At 43.6% G+C, this 19,483-nt stretch overlaps 1 protein-coding gene across 1 annotated transcript in view; it reads left to right on the top strand.

Annotated features, from left to right (window-relative positions):
* The window catches only part of LRP5 (LDL receptor related protein 5), a 382,460-nt gene that overhangs the window by 330,256 nt on the left and 32,721 nt on the right, over nucleotides 1–19,483 (top strand). The window contains exon 15 of the mRNA XM_085644789.1: nucleotides 13,606–13,796. Within this exon, the coding sequence (XP_085500915.1) occupies nucleotides 13,606–13,796 (191 nt within the window). The remainder of the gene's footprint in view (nucleotides 1–13,605; nucleotides 13,797–19,483) is intronic.

Here is a 19,483-nt window from a genome sequence, read left to right as displayed (position 1 = left end):
CCTAACCTACAATCCACTCCTGTTCTGAAGCTGCCTAGGCTGCCACACAGCAGACCTGTTGCTGGACCCCTGGGTGGGAGAGCCCCTGCTCTCCTGGGCCTGCAACCATGCACATCCTGGGCGAGGTGCTAAATCTCCTCCCCCAGGATGGGCATGGGGAAGCTTCAAAGGCATGCCGCCTCTGTGAGCTTCCCCAGGCCACTGCAACCCCCCACTCTGGCGGGAAGTTTGGCCGGAAACCCCAAATAAGGACAGGGGATGTTTTAGCCTGCCAACCCCACCCCTCAGGTGGGGGAGGCGAGGTGAAGCACATCTCCGTGCTCTCGCCATCTTGAAGATGGGAAGCCCTACCCTATCAGGACTAGGCTACTGCCCCCCTCCCACAGGAGAGAGGCAGGATAGGGGGTGTACCCACCCCAGGACAGGGACCCATTGGTCCCTGCCCTTCACCTACATGTAACGCCCCTAAATCTAGTATTTAGGGGCATCCTGAACCTTCCTTCCCCAGATTCCAAAATCCGAAGAAGAGCTAGAAGAAAGAAGACCTGCCCTGCAGCTGCTAAGAAGAGGAAGACACAAACTGCTTTGGCCCCAGCCCTACCGGCCTGTCGACCCTCGAACCTGCTCCTGCTCCAACCCGGCATCTCTTGTGGCAAGCAACCTCACAAATCCCGGAGGACCTGGCTACCTTTTGGTTCTAAGTCCCTGGGACTCCCATAAGTAGAGGCACTACTCAAAATCTACTTCCAATCCCTGGCAGCAGCCCGCAACCGCGAACCCAGCACACTCTGCACCAGCCAAGCATAGCCTGTGCCGGAGTGAACAAAGACCACGAGGACGACCCCACGGTGACTGTGACCCTGAGTCCGGCACCCAAGGACCTCCCTCGACACTCCTGAAGAAGCCTGCAGCCTCAGAACAAGGTGCCCCCACAACCGCGATCAACAGAGGGTAAGATTTCCCGACACCAAAAGGCACCCCAGCGCCCCGCGGCCCCCTGAGCCCAATCCCGGGGTACCTACCTATCCTCCAACTACCCAACTTACCTCTCGAAGTGGTGGTGGCACCTGAAGAATCCTCGTCCCAGAGCTTGCAGTCTTTTTCTAAACTGTAGATTTCTCATTGAAATCAATTGAGCGCCCGAAGGCTCAAAAGCACCCTGCACCCAGCCGCCCGAGTGGCCCTGACAGTGCAACCTCTACACCTATCTACTTCCCCACTTGCCCTGAGTAAGTGACCAGGAGCCCAGCTCCCACAGCCGTGTGGCCTGCTAGTCAGCAGCCACCAACCAAGGCCCCCCAATCCCTCATAGGATAACATTGGGCCTAACTCTCTCTGCACCCGGCCACCCTAGTGCCGCTGGGAGTGAACCAACTGTACCTCCCTGACCCTGGGGGACCCCTGAGTCTATGCTCAGAACCTCAACTCTTCCAGTTGAGTACTTGCCTTTAAACAGATAACTCAATTTTCTTCATTGGGTAACATTGACTGGCTTTTTCCTGAAATTTCTTGTAAGTGTGGACTTTTCAAAACTAAAAATATTCACCAAAAATCAACGGGTAACGAAAACGAAAATACTCACCTGCTCTTAGGTGATCTCCCAGTGCTGGATCTTGGTACCCAGCACTGACTCTGAAAACTACTTACAACTCTACTTACCAGTAACCCAATTTTCTTCCATAGGACATCATTGACTGTTTTTCTGTGAAATTTCTTCTAAGTGTCAATTTCTGCAATCTTTAAATATTCTTTAAAAATCGTATAATATCTGAAAACGTAATTACTTACCTGTTTTGGATAAAGGTCCCAGTACTGAGTCTAGGCACCCAGTACTGGATTACAAAAGTAACGAGAACATACTATACATGTAACTTGAATTTTCTGCCGTAGGGAATCATTGACTGTTTCCTATGAAATATTTTCTAAGTCTACTTTTAAAATAGCAAAATATTGTCTAAAAATCATCACAGTAATCAAGTCGACTTTTATCACTTGATTCCAAGTACTGACACAGGACTGAATCTAGGATCCAGTCCTGGAATTCCAAAAGTAATCCTAAAAGTAATCTGTGGCAAATAACATGAAACTTCCATTGAACTCAATGCATTATTGTGTTTAAAATAGTGTTGCCTATTGCAACCACTTGTAACTGTTTGCAAAATTCAATTGCATATTGCAAAAGGATTTATATAAAGCATCTCATTCTGAGAAAGTATAGTTTAAATCCAATTGTTGGTTCTAAAATAAAACAAGTATATATTTTTTTATATATAAACCATTGGCCTAGAATTCAGTTATTGAGTGTGTGAGACCATTTGCTGACTGAGTGTGTACAACAAATGCTTTACACTGTCCTCTGATACTGCCTTACTGCTCGACCAAGCTACCACTTTAGAGAGTAAGGTTATATCTAACTTTAGCCTCTGGGGACTGTGGACTCTGTACACCCTGTACCTATTTGGTAACAGTATATACAGAGCCACTTTCTCACAAACTCGTTTTACAACATGTACTGTTACAGAAGCACATACTTTCCATGTCTCTGTCTTGAGGTAGTTGGTTGGAAAAGGGCATCAACCACTCCCCTTTCACGTGTGTATTTATGTGGCATCACAACTTGTGTATATGAGTAGGTGTCATGCGCATGAGACGCAAATTTCAATGAAAGTTCCACTCTAGAGTTGGTTCTAGGTATGTTCAAACATTGAATAAAGTGTCTAGCATAGGAGTGCCAACACTGTGGATTTCAGAGGGTTTATTGTTAATGTTGTATCCCTTTGATAGTGTCAAAAAATGGGATTTCAATGCAATATTGAATTCTTCTGCTATTCTGCCCAGTGCTCCACAGAGTACTACCAATCAGCGCAATAGTTGAGCTGTTTTTTTTTCTTTTTTCGCCTGTTAAAGATCTTGTATCTGTTTAAAAAAAAAAAAAAAAAGACTGACAGCCATATACCAACATTTGTCTTATGCCCTGCAAATATATGGTTTGTGAAGGCTGATTTGCTTTCGAGTGTGGACGGTTCAATGTTTAGGGTTTCCACAGTTGTCATCGATAGCTCCTGTAAATTAGTAAATGCTACACCATCACAAAGATCCATGCACCTTTGGTGGAGAGGCATCTAGGAAGTGAACATAAGTCAGAGTGCCACAAACTTAATAAATCAAAACTTTAATATAACCAGTCAGACTTAACTTAAAATTTTATTTTGCATCAAAGCCATAGCCTGTGCAAACTAATGCACCATACTCTAAGGAATATTTGGTGCTGATAACTCTAAGGTTAAGAGCAAAAGGCTGTGGGTACAGCTTAAAGTCCTTAAATTAATTAAAAAAAAAAAAGTTTACATACTATCAGGATAACTAGTGCATTATGACAGAGTGCGAGATCTGGCTGACATGGAGGCTAGAGGCCTATATACCTGCCTTGTGTCAAGACGAGTCTAAAATGCACTGTTTGATGGAGCATCCCTCTTTGAAAAGCAAGTGGCTGATGCACTAGAAAATATTAAAGAGAAGCAAACGGAATAATTTGTGAGAGATTTCACTATGAGAAGCCCATCCAGGATGTGAAGCCATTTTGTTTGTAGTCTTTGCAGGCTTTTCGTACTCATGGTCCCAGTACCCATCAAGAATCTATGCCACAGTGAGAACACCCTTTAGCGGTGGATATAAAATAGCTATAAAATAAAGCAGAAAATAGTGTCTAGTGACACAGGGACTGTCTCCCACCACTCCAAATGCAACTCCATGAGGAAGGCTGTAATTCTATCCACAAAAGTGGTCAACAATAACCTGTTAGTCTTGAGTGATGAACACGGTGCCCCAGGGATATGTCTACTGTTTGAAAAAATGCTCAGGGAGCAGACTGACAGATAAGTGGCGATCACTTAACCTTATTTGTTGAAAGAAGCGGAGTTATAGGAATCATTGAATAAGGGAAGGGGTGCTTGGGTTTGCTTGTACCCAAAAGAGACTGAATACTAAGACCCTTATTGGATGTCAGATCACTAAATACCAATATCGATATTGAGGGCACCATATTTTTTAATCCAATCAAAGCAGACATACACGATTCCATGTACGTCATCACTTAAGAGCAATACCCATTGGCATACAATCTGTCTAGGGTTTGCACCAGATGCTTGTACATGGTTGATTCTCGTCAGAAGACAGGGAATGCAAGTGCATTCAAACATAGACAATTGGTTGGTCAGTGGAGATTCTCTTCAGAAATTTTCAAAAATTAATAAAAAGGATGGTGCAAATATTGCATCATCTGGGACTTACAGTGAGCATAAACAAATCACATATAACCACAACACAGATAAAGTCCTTCTGAGAACCCTTTACTGGCTCTCGGAATACAATTGCATACTGTGCCTTACACCGGAGGACAGCCTCCAACACAGCAAAATGTCTCTGTACCTGTCTGAATTTCTGGGACATAGGAAGGTGTTGAAATGTTTTATATCTTCAAACAGTTGAGCACACTTTCACACCAGTTATCGCAAAATAAAATGTATCGCTGGTGACACACAGTAGCATGTCCCAGAAGTAGTAACATGCGTGACACTACTCCACAGCATTATTGAGACAAATGAGTGAAAAATAGATCAAGGCATGTAGAAGAAGAGCATGGGGAAGATGTGTATTTTCAACAACTAAAACAAAAAATAAGTGAGTCAATGGGGATACGCTATGTGTAATAAGGTACAAGGTGTTTGCCTGCACATTTCTATCAATTGTTCTCATGCAAGACGTCTGCTAGAAAATACAGACCTACAGGATGGTAGTGGGTCTGATCATGTTAGCATGGGCAGAGCAGCCATGGTTCTCATAGATAATGGCTTTGTCTGTTGCACCATTCAAGAATTTGTGAATAGATCCCGAACTAAGGGGGCGACAATTACACATATCAGCCTAGGGTTCTAGAACAATGCTTCATGGCACCCAAATTTGAATATCCACATATATCAAAGCGATGGACAGGAGAGCATGACCGCTTAATTTCAACAGAGCATGAGGAAGGTTAGTATGTGGGTGAGTTCTCTGACTAAATCGAAATTGGACAAAACAGAGGTGTTCATTGTTGGAAGCAGTTTTCAGATTACTGGCCTAAGGAGATTGGCGCCTGTCCCACTCCAGCATCCTGCATAACAAAGTTTTGACTATGAACTGAGCATAGTGGCTTATATTGATGTGATCTCCTTAGGATGCTTTATTCACATGGTGCAGCTTCAGACCTTCTTACACCTTTCACCCAAGATGCCCTAAGAGCAGCAGTCTGGGTTGGAGAGGTCACCTGGGAGAGATGGCGATCAGAAGACTTGGGTCACAGGTGGAGATCCAGCTCCACATTGACCTGTTGGAGACGGAGGCCATTCATTCCCACCCATCAAGGGAATCTGGTTCAGGTTTTCAAGGGCAACACCACCACAATATGGTACTGAAGCAAGCAGGGGGAGTAGGGTCCTGTGCCACTACGCTCTGCGCTTCTAGAACTGGCTTAGCCGTCTGGGCATTTCTCTGGTTGTGAAGCATTTATTTATTTTATTTTATTTATTTTGACAGTTTCATATAGCGCGAACAAGACCCTTGCGGGTATCAGAGCGCTTTACAGTGCAGATATATCGATATAAAAACGTAAAAATACAATGTTAGGTGAATACAGTAATGGTACACATTAGAGAACAGCACATATTTACAAGAGAGAATGAAAGATTCAGGTGAATTTGGCCAGGAGAATCGATTTAACGTCTTTTTAAAAAAAGCTGCGGATGGATTAAGTCTCATTTCTGGGGGTAAGGTGTTCCAAATCCTGGGATCCATTCCTGAGAAGGAACGGTAGTATGTTTTCTTCTTGGAGAAACATTGTGGTTTAAGTAGAAGATTGTTAGAGCTCCTAGCAGATCTGTTACCACCCGATAGTGCCAGTTTCTCCGCTAGGTATCTCGGTGTTTTGTGATGTAAAGCCTTATGTGTCATACAGGCGATTTTCAAATGAATTCTGGCCTCAAAAGGTAGCCAGTTGAGGGCACGAAGGTCAGGGGAAATGTGGGAGTTTCTTTTGGAGCCTATGATGAGTCTGGCGGCTGTATTGGTTGAGGCTCTTAGAGGAGCGGTCGTTGATCTGCGCAGGCTGCAAAGAGCAACACTCCCATAATCCACTCTGGGATTTACTAGAGATTGAACTCCCTGTTTGAAGTTACTTACCGGTATGAAGGGTTTCAATTTTCTCAGGGTGTTCATCTGGACATTAGCTCCTTTAGTTGCAGCGCTGATGTGCTTCTGCATTTTTAGCTTATTGTCCAGGGTTATTCCTAATGATTTAGCGGAATCAATGATAAGAGGTTGACCATCGAGAGCTGTAATGTGCTTCATCCACTCGCGGATGATGGTTGTTTGGTTGGGAGGAGCGATTAAGAGAAATTCTGTTTTTAGGGTGTTTAGTTTTAGATGGTTCTTTGCCAGCCAGATCTGTGTTTTGTGGAGCGTTGTATTGAGGGACTTATGTCTTCAAGTGAGTGGACCTTAATGTAGAGTTTTGTGTCGTCAGCATACATGTGATATTGGATATTTGAGGAGTTGAGAAGCTAAGTGAGTGGTTCCATAAACAGATTGAAGAGTGTCGGGGAGAGGGAGGAACCCTGGGGTACTCCCAAAGTGACTGGGGAGGGGTTAGATAACGATTGGTTAATCTTGAATCTTTGTGTTCTGTTTTGGTGGAAGGAAGTGAACCAGTTAAACACTGTGCCAGATAGTCCCATCCTGTGTTTCAAGAGGTCTAGTAGGTTGTCATGTTTGACGGGTCGAAGGCTGAGGATAAGTCAAGCTGGATTAGCTGGCAGGCCTTGTTTTGATCCAATATTTTTAATGCGTCATCAATTATGTGGGTCATGGCTGATTCTGTACTGTGCGGTACAAAAGAGGGTGGTGATGGACGGAGCATCAGAACCAATCAAACACTCACACCCAGTCAAAGGATCTGGGTTTGATCCATCACCGTTCTTTAGCCCACTCTGCCACACCAGTTCAGACATGGCCATATGCAAATCAGTCTGACCCTGCGCCTCATGGGAACAGTCCAGCCCGAACTGCCAAGCCATGCCTTCCCTGGACCGGAAACGAGCTTCTTAGGACCGGTTTCTGGCATTTCAGCCGTCTTCAGCCAGGCTTGCTTGAATCCAGTGGCAAAGTGAGCAAGGGACTCACGTCTGAGCATACCCTGCCAACTTATGGCGAACAAAGCGGTACAAAAGGGGGTGGTGATGGACGGAGCATCAGAACCAATCAAACACTCACACCCAGTCAAAGGATCTGGGTTTGAACCATCACCGTTCTTTAGTCCACTCTGCCACCCCAGTTCAGACATGGCCATATGCAAATCAGTCTGACCCTGTGCCTCATGGGAACAGTCCAGCCCGAACTGCCAAGCCATGCCTTCCCTGGACCGGAAACAAGCTTCCTAGGACCGGTTTCTGGCATTTCAGCCGTCTTCAGCCAGGCTTGCTTGAATCCAGTGGCAAAGTGAGCAAGGGACTCATGTCTGAGCATACCCTGCGTACTGTGCCCTGATCGAAAGTCTGATTGGAATTGACCAAGCAGGTTGAAGTGGTCTATGTGATTACTAAGCTGCACGTGGACACATTTTTCTAGTAGTTTGGCCAGGGTCAAGATGTTGGAAATTGGGCGATAGTTATTCAGGTCAGATGGGTCCGCCGATGGTTTCTTTAGGATGGGGGATACCTGACCAGCTTTGAGGATGTCTGGGATGTAGAAGAGAGGTGTTTATAATCCTAGTCCATAGGGGCACTAGCAGTGGAGTGAAGGTTTTTAAGTGGGTTGCTGGGAGAGGGTCTGTGAAGTGATTGTAGGGATTCATGGCCGTGAGCATTTTTAAGCTAGTTTCTTCGTTGTAAAGGTTGAAGTCGATCCAGGAGGCATTGTTCTTGAGTTCGAGCTTTGTAGAGCAGATAATCTGGGTACCTGGTGAGGTCAGTGAGGCTCTCATAGCGGGATCGGTATGGGATAATAGATCGTTAAGTAGGTCTGTCTTTAAGTTTTCAGTCTTTGTTATGAAAAAGGATGCAAGCTCTTCGCAATTGGGGAGTGTTTCAGGGTTGGCTTGGGGGGAGTGGGAGACACCCTTAGATTGAGCTTTTATTATTTCGAATAGTCTTTTGGGACGATTCTTGGCTTAGTCTAATTGTTGACGTATGAAGTCAGCTTTTGATCGTCTAATCTTTCTATAATATGAATTTCTCGTGCTTCTTAGCAATTTGATGTGGGCAGCGGATGGAGCGGCTCTCCATTGTCTTTCAATTGCTCTTAGTGATCTCCTGTCTTCGTTTAGCCTAGCATCATACCAGGGGTTTGATTATTTTGCGGTGACTCTTTTCAGCTGTAGGGGAGCTAAGTTGTCTAGTACCTGGTTCATAGTGTGAAAGTAGTGATTGGTCAGATCATGTACATCCTTTAGTCCATCCGGTGGGGGTGTGAGGATGTGACTAGCGGTTGCGAGAGAAGCAGGGTTAATGTTTTCTAGGTTCCTCTTCCAAAGTTTTGTTCTCGTAGGTTGGACAGAGAGTAGTTTGACTTCTTCCTTGAGATGGAAAGTAATTATGTGATGGTCAGACCAGTCGCAAGGGAGGATCGATTCCAGCTGGGTGGAGTCTGCTTCGGCAACTACTTGGTCGAGGTTTGAACCCTTTTCGTGGGTGGGGCTGTTGCAGATTTGGGACAAATTAAGGTCGGACAGAAAGGCTTTGAGGCTATTGACCACTGGGTCATCAGGATCATTCCAGTGGAGGTTGAAGTCCCCCAGGAAGATCTGAGTATTTTGTTGTCCGACATTTGCGGCTAGGATATCCATTATGTGTTTTATAAAGATGGGGTTGTTTCCAGAAGGGTGGTAAAAAGAATGTAGAGAGCATAAAGGCTTGTTATTGCTTGTGATGTCTAGGCAAAGGTATTCACAGGAGGAGAGCGCCGGTGAATTGGTGCGGTTCACAGAGAGATAGTTCCTATGGATGCAGGCAATGCCACCCCCTGGCCTATCGAGTCTATCTAGTCTTGTAATGTAATAATTAGGGGGAACTAGTATATCTAAGAGGGGCGTGGATGATTCGTTTAGCCAAGTTTCCGTTAAAATTATGATATTGTGTTAATTCGTTATTATGAGGTCAGCTATATCGGCGCCAAGACGTGCTGCCGATCTACAGTTTAGTAGGATACATTTTAGCTGGGTCATGGTGGGAGTGGTGTTGCGGTTGTGAAGGATGGGTACCCTCTTGTGGTTATTTTCAACAATACCTCTGTGAGTATGTCTTGAAACTCTAGAGGCATTGGGATGGATGGGTTGGATAAAGGACAGTTTTTGCAGGTTGTCCGTCTGTACAGGTTCAGGGGGAGGAGATGAGAGTTCGTAGGAGCGAAGTAGGAAGGTAAGATCTTTCGGCGATATGGGGATTATTTTCCTAGTAGGACATGATGGGGCATTAGGGTAAGGTACTGTTTTCCATCTCGGGGGCAACTGAGGCGGGGGCTAGTGCATGGCCGATGAATGCATTTCGTTTGTGGCTTTTGTTGTTGCAGAATCAGGTTGCGAAGGGTTTGGATGTCCTCTTTGATTTGATGTAGGGATAGTAGTATCGCATCAAGTCTATGGTCCGATGTAGGGGCTATTGTGTTAATAGCCTGGACTGTGGTTAAGTGAGGAGGACATTTGATGGGAACACTAGATCAGACAAGCTCCGGCAGCATCTCATGAATGGTAGTTACAACCCGAGATGGCACAAGGCATCTTCCATCAGTGAAGAGAACCCTTGCTCGATCTTAGTCACAGCTGAGAACATGCATTGCCAACACTTTTGCGCGCTGGTGTTCCCAAGAATGCTCTCATTCAGATACATATTCCAACTTAAGTGGAGCTCAAAACTTATGCATGCCTTTCTTCCAATGCTTCACCTGCCCAGAGTTCTGAATAAGAGCAAGAATGAGGGGTCCAAGTCATCCGAGTGGCTTCAGTTTGTACCAGTAGAGTGTGGTCCTTAGAACATATGAGCATAAGCACCTGTCCTCCAACCAGTCAATCATTTCAAAAGGATATTCTGTTGCAGCAGCATGGCAGGGTCTTGCATGCCAGCCTGCGCAGTTTACACCTAAGTGTGTGGAGATTGAGCTGCATTCGGCCTTCCTTACAAACTTTATTGGGTTTCACATACATATTCATTTACCACTGTTCGACACCAGAGGCATTAACTCAGGAGGTATAGTCCACTATTCCCTTTTTGCCTCGGTTATCCGAGAGGTGTCCCACTTTCGGGGATCAGACTTCTCTCGTGCCCCTGCAATTAAACAATAACATACAGGTCTAAACTTCCCTTCCTTATAAAGTTGATGACATAATTTTGGTGGCCAGGCGTCCACCTGAAAAATCTATGTATGCCGGGCAGTGGGATATGCTTGTGGTCTGGTGGTCCTGCAATAAATGTCTTGCACTTTGTGTTGTCTTTAGCCCAGCAACAACTTGCAGCAGGTACTGTTAAAGGTTATTTGTTGGTCCTTTTGGCCTTTTTGCATTTACCAGACCAACTGTCCTGGTTTAAGTCACCTGTTGTGATGAGCTTCTTAAAGGCTCAGTACCTATTTTCCACCTAAATCCTTTGTGATGTCTCAATAGGACATTATTTTGGTTCTCACATTGCGTATGTCTACCCCGTTTGAGCAAATGCACTACTGTTCTTTGCCTTCCTCGTTGTGGTCTCTTCAGTCAGTTCACCGCATGAGTAAGCTTGGGGCTCTTTCAGTCCAGCTGCCCTATATCTCCTTTTTTTGTGACAAACTGGTATTACAGACCAGAGCAGCAGTCATGCCGAAAGCTGTCATTCCCTTTCTTGTCAAACGATCCATTGCTGTTCTGACTTTCATTGCTTTGCCTCACCCCTCGAAAGAGAGACTTCATCATTTGGACCCCAGAAGAGCGTTGACATTTTACATTCTTGGGGCAGCGCCAAGAATATGGAACTCGCTTCCACCATACATCAGAAAAATCTCCTCTACGCCTCTCTTCAACAAGCATTGAAAATGCAATAGGTCTCGCCTTTGATTAAGTTAAAGCCATTTGCTTTGCTAATGGTATTGTATAGCAAAGCAAATGGCTTTAACTTAATAAAAGGCGAGACCGATTGCATTTTCAATGCTTGTTTTAATGTTTAGAGCAGGTGAGTAAAGTCTGTTGTACTGTTAAATATCCCTTAGTGCCAAGAATCCTTGGTGAATGCGTGCTTCAGGAGCAAAACAGAACATTATGTAGAGGAGGAGTGGGAAAAGATGGGGGAATAGTAATTTTGTGGCACAGAGACCATGGTGGTCAATGAAAGTGGAACAGAAGTAGGAAACCTAGTGAAGAGGAGGACAGGCTAGATGAGAAAAGAGACAACAGAAAGAGAGCGCAGGAGTGAGTAATTTAAATATAGGAGCATGAAAGAGATCCAGAGGAGGTACACAAAAGAAGCGCTGACTTGATATTTTGGCGCTGATATAAGCTGCCTGAAAATATCACTTTTAATATATGCGTGAATGTCTGCAGTGAATCATATCTCATAACATTAAAGACAATCCTTTTAAGGATAATATTTCAACGTTCGCCCCAGTATGCATCGCCAGATATCGTCAAAGACGCACATTGCTCAGCCCTATGGCTTTTCTTGGCATTTCTTTATTACACGATGAGAAAACACGACAGTGACATTTGCGGGGCTTGTGATTAACATTTGTGTTTCCCTCCGTGATAGGTTCGCTCGCGCCGCGATAGCATCTTCCAGCCCCGAGGGCAGCGGCGCCGCTGAGTGAATCCGAGCCCCGCCCAAGCGCGCGAGGACGAGCCGCCAACAGCCTGCGTGTCTCGAGTACAACAATGCCTGGCACAGCGCATGCTGTGACATAAGTGCTTGAGAAATGATGATAAAGATGTCTTGCAACGTGATTATGGATTTTGAAGGGAAAAAAACAGATAAGAGGCGTAGAACTTTGAGGCAGGTGCTAGATGAACAGTGCCCGGCCGACCCAAACATAAAATAGAACTTATGAGAAAAGCAATTTCATTTCTCACAGTTGGATGTAAAAACAGCTTCAATTAGCACGTCTCTTCTGGCACCCAACGTGTGGATTTTTATCAAGAATTAAAGAGGAAATCCGTGCCGCTGCCATCCTATTATTCAATTATGCAGGTTCCATTACAAAGGCAGACAAGCGCTCGCCATGACGTTTTCGTTTCGCGTTTTCTGCCATCCCACTTGAACGGCCTCGCCTGCTAAAAGGTTTCTTATCTTTATGGGGCCATGTGTTTGGATAAAGATAAAGATAAGAAACCTTTTACTTCAGAAGGAAAGCAGGCGAGGCCGTCCAAGTGGGACGGCTCAAAAAGCAGAGCGACAACGTCACAACAAGCTCTTTTCCAATGGCTGGCCACCGTTTAGCATAAACGATGACGCCAGCCAATGGAAAAGAGGGGCGGGGCTTAAAGCTCCTTACAGAAAATACCTATAAACATGAAATCTTGCCAGCGAGACCTAAAAAGGAAGCAAAATTATTCCTGATGAGCAAATTCCTACCTTAAATCCGCACAACCATGACCCAAGATCTACAACCCCCTAACTACCACTACTCTCAGGTTACCTGACCGCAAAGTGAAGACCTACATGAACTTGAACTGTCTTTTTATGTTCAGAACATTTCTTCTCACTGCTGCCACGAGAAGTGAATACCTACATGGACTTTGAATGGTCTTTTACTGCTCAGAACAAGTCCTCTCAATGCTGCTACTCCTTGTTACTTTCAGATTATGTTTCTTTGTATGCAATGTTCCCCTTTGAATGTGTTTACCGTACGCCTTATGTAAAGCGCTCTGATACCCTAGCTTGGGTCTGGTTCGTGCTCTATAAAACTATAAAAAGAAATAAATACATTGATTGTACAAAGGTCTAGTAGGTGGCCGATCAGCTCTTTGTGGTGTTCTATGGAGCAATGCGCTATAGGTGCTGTAGTGAATCATATCACTATCCTCTATATTAAGATCTGCTATGCAGTGTCTAAGAACCAGCCTCCAGAAGGTCTGAGGGTTCATTCCTCCAGAGCCAATGCTGGTACCACTGTGTTGGCACGTGGAGTGTCCGTCCTGGATATCTGTCCGGCTGTTTCGTAGACATCAGTGCACACATTCATGAAGAACTATTGCCTTGACAGGCCTGCTGGAATGTATATTTCGCCTGTTCAGACCTATTTTAATACAAATATACGAAAGTAAATATTATATAAAACTATATATATATCTTTTTTTAAACTGTAGTACATATCTAAAAAAATATATTCTTATCTTCTATGTTTTGCCCCAGGATATTTTTTAACTTGACAATATTTTTGACACGTTAGTCTTGAACAACGATTTTTTTCCCCACAATATTTTGGTCATTAACTGCTTTGGCCTCTTCTGTTTATAGCCTCCATAGAGGTTTTATTTATAAATGTCAAAGTTTGGCTGTAGCAGGGGAAGACACTTGAACTGTTGAAAATGACAAGACTGCGCTCCCTCTCTACTGCCAGGTATATGTACTTTACGAACATACAGGAGAGGTCGCCAAAGATTGAGCGGGCTGCGCTAGATGGCACAGAGCGCGAAGTGGTCTTCAATACTGGGCTGATCCGGCCAGTGTCTCTAGTCATTGACAACAAGTTGGGAAAGCTCTTCTGGGTGGATGCAGATCTGAAGCGCATTGAAAGTAGTGATTTGTCAGGTAAGGAATATGCATTAGCACCACATTCTAAACTGTTCTGCGCTTATTGGTGTGCATTTGAATGCTGCTTCCTCCAAGGCTTAGGGTGTTTTGGAGACATGACCAATCCTTCCACAGTTGGTGTCAATATGCCATATCAGTGATTGTGAAATGCTTGATTTCTGCAGTTAGTCAGCACTGAAGATTGTGCAAATATGTGTTTTTAATAACGAGACTTTCAGATGCTTATAACATCCATATTGGTGTGTTGTGTTCTTTCCTAGATGATTCTGAAGAAGCTAGATTTGTTTATTGTTTTTTTGCCGTTCAGGGGATGCTGGGTTGATTTGTATTTTGAAAATTAATTTCCTAAATACTAATCTGCATACAAAATCGAAACTTTTCATCCTTGAAGACAAACTTTTGGAACTAATGCAAATGTGCCACTTATTCCAGGATACTTGCAGTTTCTAAAGATCTACATCTGCCCCTGTATGTCCCCTTTATTTTGTGTATATTTTGTATGGGGCCTAGGCAGGTTCCATGTTTAGGACTGGGTGATTGTACGGTAATGCGCCCTAAAGCCTCGGGACCTCATATATGTATTGTTATTATCACATGAGCATTTTTTTTTTCCATGTAGGTGCGTAACATAGGCTCCTGCAGGGCAGGCCCCCGCCTACTATTTCCAGGGGGCGCCATTCAGCCCAAGATCAAGGAATATCTGTGAGATACGGGAGACTCTGGGGGAGCCTCATTGCATGCTGAAAGGGGATGGGGGCATCATTTTGTGTTACGCCACTGATTCCATGCCTCTTAAGTGACTAGTACAGCTACCTGTCATGCCGGGGTTGGTTTCTGTGCTACACCTCTTGTCACTTGTCCTTTGACCTGAATGGATAGGTCCTGCAGGCCGATGCTAGAGGAAGAACAAATTTATGTTTAATGAGATTGTAGGCTTCAGCTCCTGTCCAGTGAAAAGGGTTTTCTCAAACTTTTACTAACTTATAAAAAACAGGTACAGCATGTACACCTACTCTGCAAGCTCCTCTCCAGGGCTAGGATAGCTCAGGCAGCAGCAGTGCAACGTTCCCTCGCATATAAAAACCCCGTTTAGTACATAGATTACAAGCATCATCCCTCAGATACACAGAACAGGAATGGTAGTAGCTGTGAAGGTTTTCCTGGTATTCAGAACCGGTTCAGCACGGGTGTAGGCTGTACGGATGTATATTAAAGCTGGTTGTCGCTTTTTAATCTCTTTCTAAGGTGTTGCTCATGAAAGGTAACCTTCATGGAGCTAGACCCCTTTGGAGTACTACTGATGGAGAAAACAAAGTAACTCGCAGCATCAACTAGTTTTTATTGTCGATATATATAATTTCCCGGGCCAAAGCGTAAGTCTGCACAGAGCTCTAAATCAAGTGCTGTTGCTGTTCTAGTGTATGATTCAGGCCTTAGGCTTGCAATGATGGCAATACATTTTGTTCCTTGAGTTTGATCTCATAACTGGTCAAAATTGGCTCCAAATGTGAGCATTATGTAGTCCATCTGTTCAGCCCTGCCTGAAGAATTAAATGCACTTTCAGTGTGTAAATGCATGGTCTTCAATGTCTTCCACAATGTAGTTCTTCGCCAGGACATCTGTTCATTTGCCCTGTAGCATATTGTTAACATTTAAAGCCGAGTGAAGCACAAATCGGGACTTTGAAAATAGTAAAACACGCTGTAAGGTGTTAATGGGTGAGAGGAAGAAATTAAGAATTAAATCCTTATTCCTCACATAGAACATTGGATTTGATTGGACAGATGAATAGGTGGCCCTGTCCAAGAATTGTGTTGTCATAGAATGCCAGGAAAGGGAGCAGAAGGGACTCAAATACCCGAGAGTTGGCTAGTGAGAGAGCCCTCTTTTAAGAAGACTAGATAAGGTCCGATTTAGATATTTATCACCTCTTTGTGCATGCCAAAAACAACCCTGAAGAAATAATGTTACTGTATTTTTTTTTTTCCTCCGGTCGTTTAGGTGGTCAATTCCAAGTTCTATAGGTTGAAGTAGGGGATAACATGCTATTTCGGTTTTATCAATCCAGAAACTAAATGCATTCATTCACCCGGTCCCGTCTAGTTGGCCCTCACATAATCCTTCAAGTATTGCCTGGAGAAATTTGTGGTTATAAAAATCTACAGTCGAAATTCAGTTTCAGCTGACCTCTGAATCTAAAACCAAGCATTATCACCATTAAGAATCAATTTTAGTTCTGGAACAGAGGTCCAGCCCATTCTTGAAGTTTACTCCATTTTATAATATTTGAAGGGTACAGCATTTGCATCAAAGAAACTGAGACATAAGGGAAGGTTGCTTAGAGGACCCTGAAGCACACAGCCATTCTAAATGTATGTATTGCTTGTCTCTGCAGACTGCCATGCCTCGTATCATTCACATTCATTGTATCTAGAAAGTGCAGTGATTCACACTTCTGTTCCATGACAGATGTGTGTACGTGGAGGTGTTGAATCTCAAATAGCCCGTAGCATTGAAAAGCACTCTGAAGTGTATGGATGCTGTGCACAAGAGATTGCGAAAATAGCCTTATTCCCCGTCCTACTCTTTCCAGAACCAGCTGCACATGTATGTTTCTGAGGGATAGTCGTGCATTGCTAAAATAGGAATTGGCATATATCCTGCACTTCGATTTGAAACAAAGGTTTCATAAAGAAAATAGAGGTATTAAAAATAGACACAAAGAATCTGTGTCATTGAAAGAACTAGAACGAGTGATGCCAAATAGAAATGATTACCACTTTTTCCCTATATCTCGCCACAGTCCTGATCTATGAGGGGGGACCAACCTTTCGAGACGGCATGCTGTATCTCTAACTGTTGTGTTTAGCACCTTTTCCCTCCAGAGGGCAATACACAAGATTCGGCCTCTCTTCCATCTGATTCCCCCAGGGATGCCACTTGATCCTAGGCTGCTTTGGGGGCTTATTAACTGTTGGTGAGCATTTTCACATCTGCTTCCTTCTGGTAGCCATGCTCATTCTGGTGACAGCTCTCACTTAGGGCTGACTCCTTGGGTGTTGACTGATATTCCATTTCATTTGGATTTTTTTATTTATTTCTGGTCATCCTTTTGGACTCTTCTCTGCCACATTCATGCTCCCTTAACTGCAAGTATCTCACCTGCCTGTAGTCTAGCATGTTTTAGTTAACACACTGGAAAGGTGGGATACAGGACTGATGTTGGCCAGTATTCTGTATATGCATTTGTTGACTCCTGAGGCTTTGGTGTACACCTCCCCTTGGTGGGGTCCATCTCTTTCTTCTGCCTCTAGCCTTCATCTTTTGAAGTGCTGGATTTGGGGGTTTTGTTATCAAGATGTTTTCTGTTTATCTGAGGGCCTCTCAATGTTTCCATTTTGTTCTACCCCTTGGTGACTTCTGTCACAATGCTGATACTCCAATGCTGCTGGTTCTGTCTATGGTGCCCTCTTTGTATGCTTCGGGTCCTGTCTGCGGTGACCTCTTTGTGTATCCCTCTCTAGTTGTCATTTACTTTTTTGGTCACTGCTGCTGGACTTCTTGTGCTTCGCCTTGATTATCTTAGGAGTGGGCGCCTAATGCTGGTTGTCCTATCTTGAGCTTTTCTGTTAAGGGATGACAGTTCTTGTTAGGGCTTCTCTTTTCTTGACTTTGCAGACATTTCCTTCTGCTGTTTAATATTGGTCCTGTCCTCTGTTTTTTGGAGTCTTAAGCAGGATGGTGCCTTCGGGCAGGCTGGCAACTGTGTCATTGGCTTCTCTTACCTTTGGTGTATTTAGTAGACCCCATTCGGATCTTCTCAACTTTGTGTCCTCAAGCTGGACCTTTTTCTACTAGTTATTTTTGGCCTGGGTCTTTTTGGATAGTCCTTGCTCGTTTTCATTATTGCCATGGCCTGTTCCACATGGGTACGCCAGTTTATTCACTCCTGTGTTCTTCTCCTGGTTCACCATTGTTTGATGTTCTGTGTCTTTAGTTCTTATGTGCCAAACGCCAAAAATGAGTGGCTGTTTTAAATGAGACCTACAGAAAGTCAGCAAGAATTCAAAGGCTAAATATTTTGCATAAAAACCTGAATTCACCAAATGTCTCTAAAGCAGTTTTTGCAGAAAAGAGTTGAAGAAAACGCCTCATCAGGTGTCCTATATTTGCTCAGACGTTGAATGCAATCAATTTGCGGATTTCTTTGAACACAAAAATACTAGCAATAAAAATTAATTTGACTTAATGTCCAACCTCAAAAGGAGATTTCATTGGATTAGCTATTCCAGAAGTAAAAATGGCAATAACTGAGTGTTGAGGACTACGCGTCCCAGGTAAAGAGTAGTAAGCCCTAGGTCTCTGGAGCGGATATAATTCCTGCCAAGGTACATGAACATCTGCCGAATTTGCATCATCATGCCTTGACAATTAACTTGTCATGAGATATTGGTTGTGTCCCAGAATAATTATAAAAGGCTTGCATTAGACCAATAGTAAAAAAAAGTGCATTCTGAAAGCACTGATTACTGCATACCATTGTCAGAATTACTGTTTGTGGCTAAACTTCTTGAATGGGTGGTCTTCAACTAGTTATCCGCATTTGTGGAATCTCAAGATCTACTCCATCTATTACAGGCTGCCTTTTATACCAGCTGTAACAATTAAAGCATTGTAATTGCAGTGTTACATGGTTTACACATCCGACTGTCCCTGCAGCTTTGATCCTGGTAGATCTTTCAGCTGCCTTTGATACCGTTTACCACAGGTACAGTTAGAACGCCTGGGAGGCTTTGGTATCAGAGACACAGTCCTTACCTGGATACAAAAATTCTTGGCTAGTGTGACTACCCTAATTATCTTTGTCATATATCCGAAACAAAAGCGTTGAGTTCAGGAGTGCCCACAGTTTCTGTTCTTCCTCATACTTCATTCTGTCATTTGGTCTCGCTGTCCTGATGTATGCCGACAGCACCCAGATTTAATTTGTGGTTGGTGGGGAACCCAGTATGAGGTCTGAAAATATGTGCAATTGTTTATCCAGCCCAAAGCAGTGGATGTCTTATAAGCATTTAAAGTTGAAATAGTTGAAAAACAGTCGTTTTGACTCCATTTCAGCTGACATCAGCGTGGAAATCTATGTTCTAGTCAGTATTGTTTGGCCAAAGTCCCAGTCCAGCGTGTGAAGAACCTGGGCATAGAGTTAAATGTGATTCTTACTATGGATGGTCACGTAAACTCACTGGTGAAGACCTGTTTTATCAATAACTGATCTTAAGACAAATAATCAGGTTGTTCATGCATCCACAAAGTGTATAGATTATAGATGCTTTTATCTCAGGGAGGCTATATTATTACAATGCTCTGTACTTGGGTCTCCCAGCTAAATCAAGTAGTAAGCTTCAGCTGGTTCAAAATTCAACAGTTATACTTATTTTTGATGTCCAGAAATGTAAGTCTGTATCCCCAGTCCTGGGTAAATTGATCCAAAGAGTAAGATTTAAGTCTCTGTGTCTGGTCCATAAATCACTTCATGACCCTTGCTTAAATTGTATATCTAAACAAGCATTTACAATGCAATAGCTCTCGCAATGACATTATTTTGAGCTATTGGCATTGTAAAAGACATTGTTTTTTGGTTTTTTTCCCTTCATGAAACATTAAGCAAATGCTGTAATTCAAA

Source organism: Triturus cristatus, chromosome 3_1 (genome assembly GCF_964204655.1).
Source record: "Triturus cristatus chromosome 3_1, aTriCri1.1, whole genome shotgun sequence".
Taxonomy (NCBI): domain Eukaryota; kingdom Metazoa; phylum Chordata; class Amphibia; order Caudata; family Salamandridae; genus Triturus; species Triturus cristatus.
This window is presented reverse-complemented; position numbering and strand designations above follow the sequence as displayed.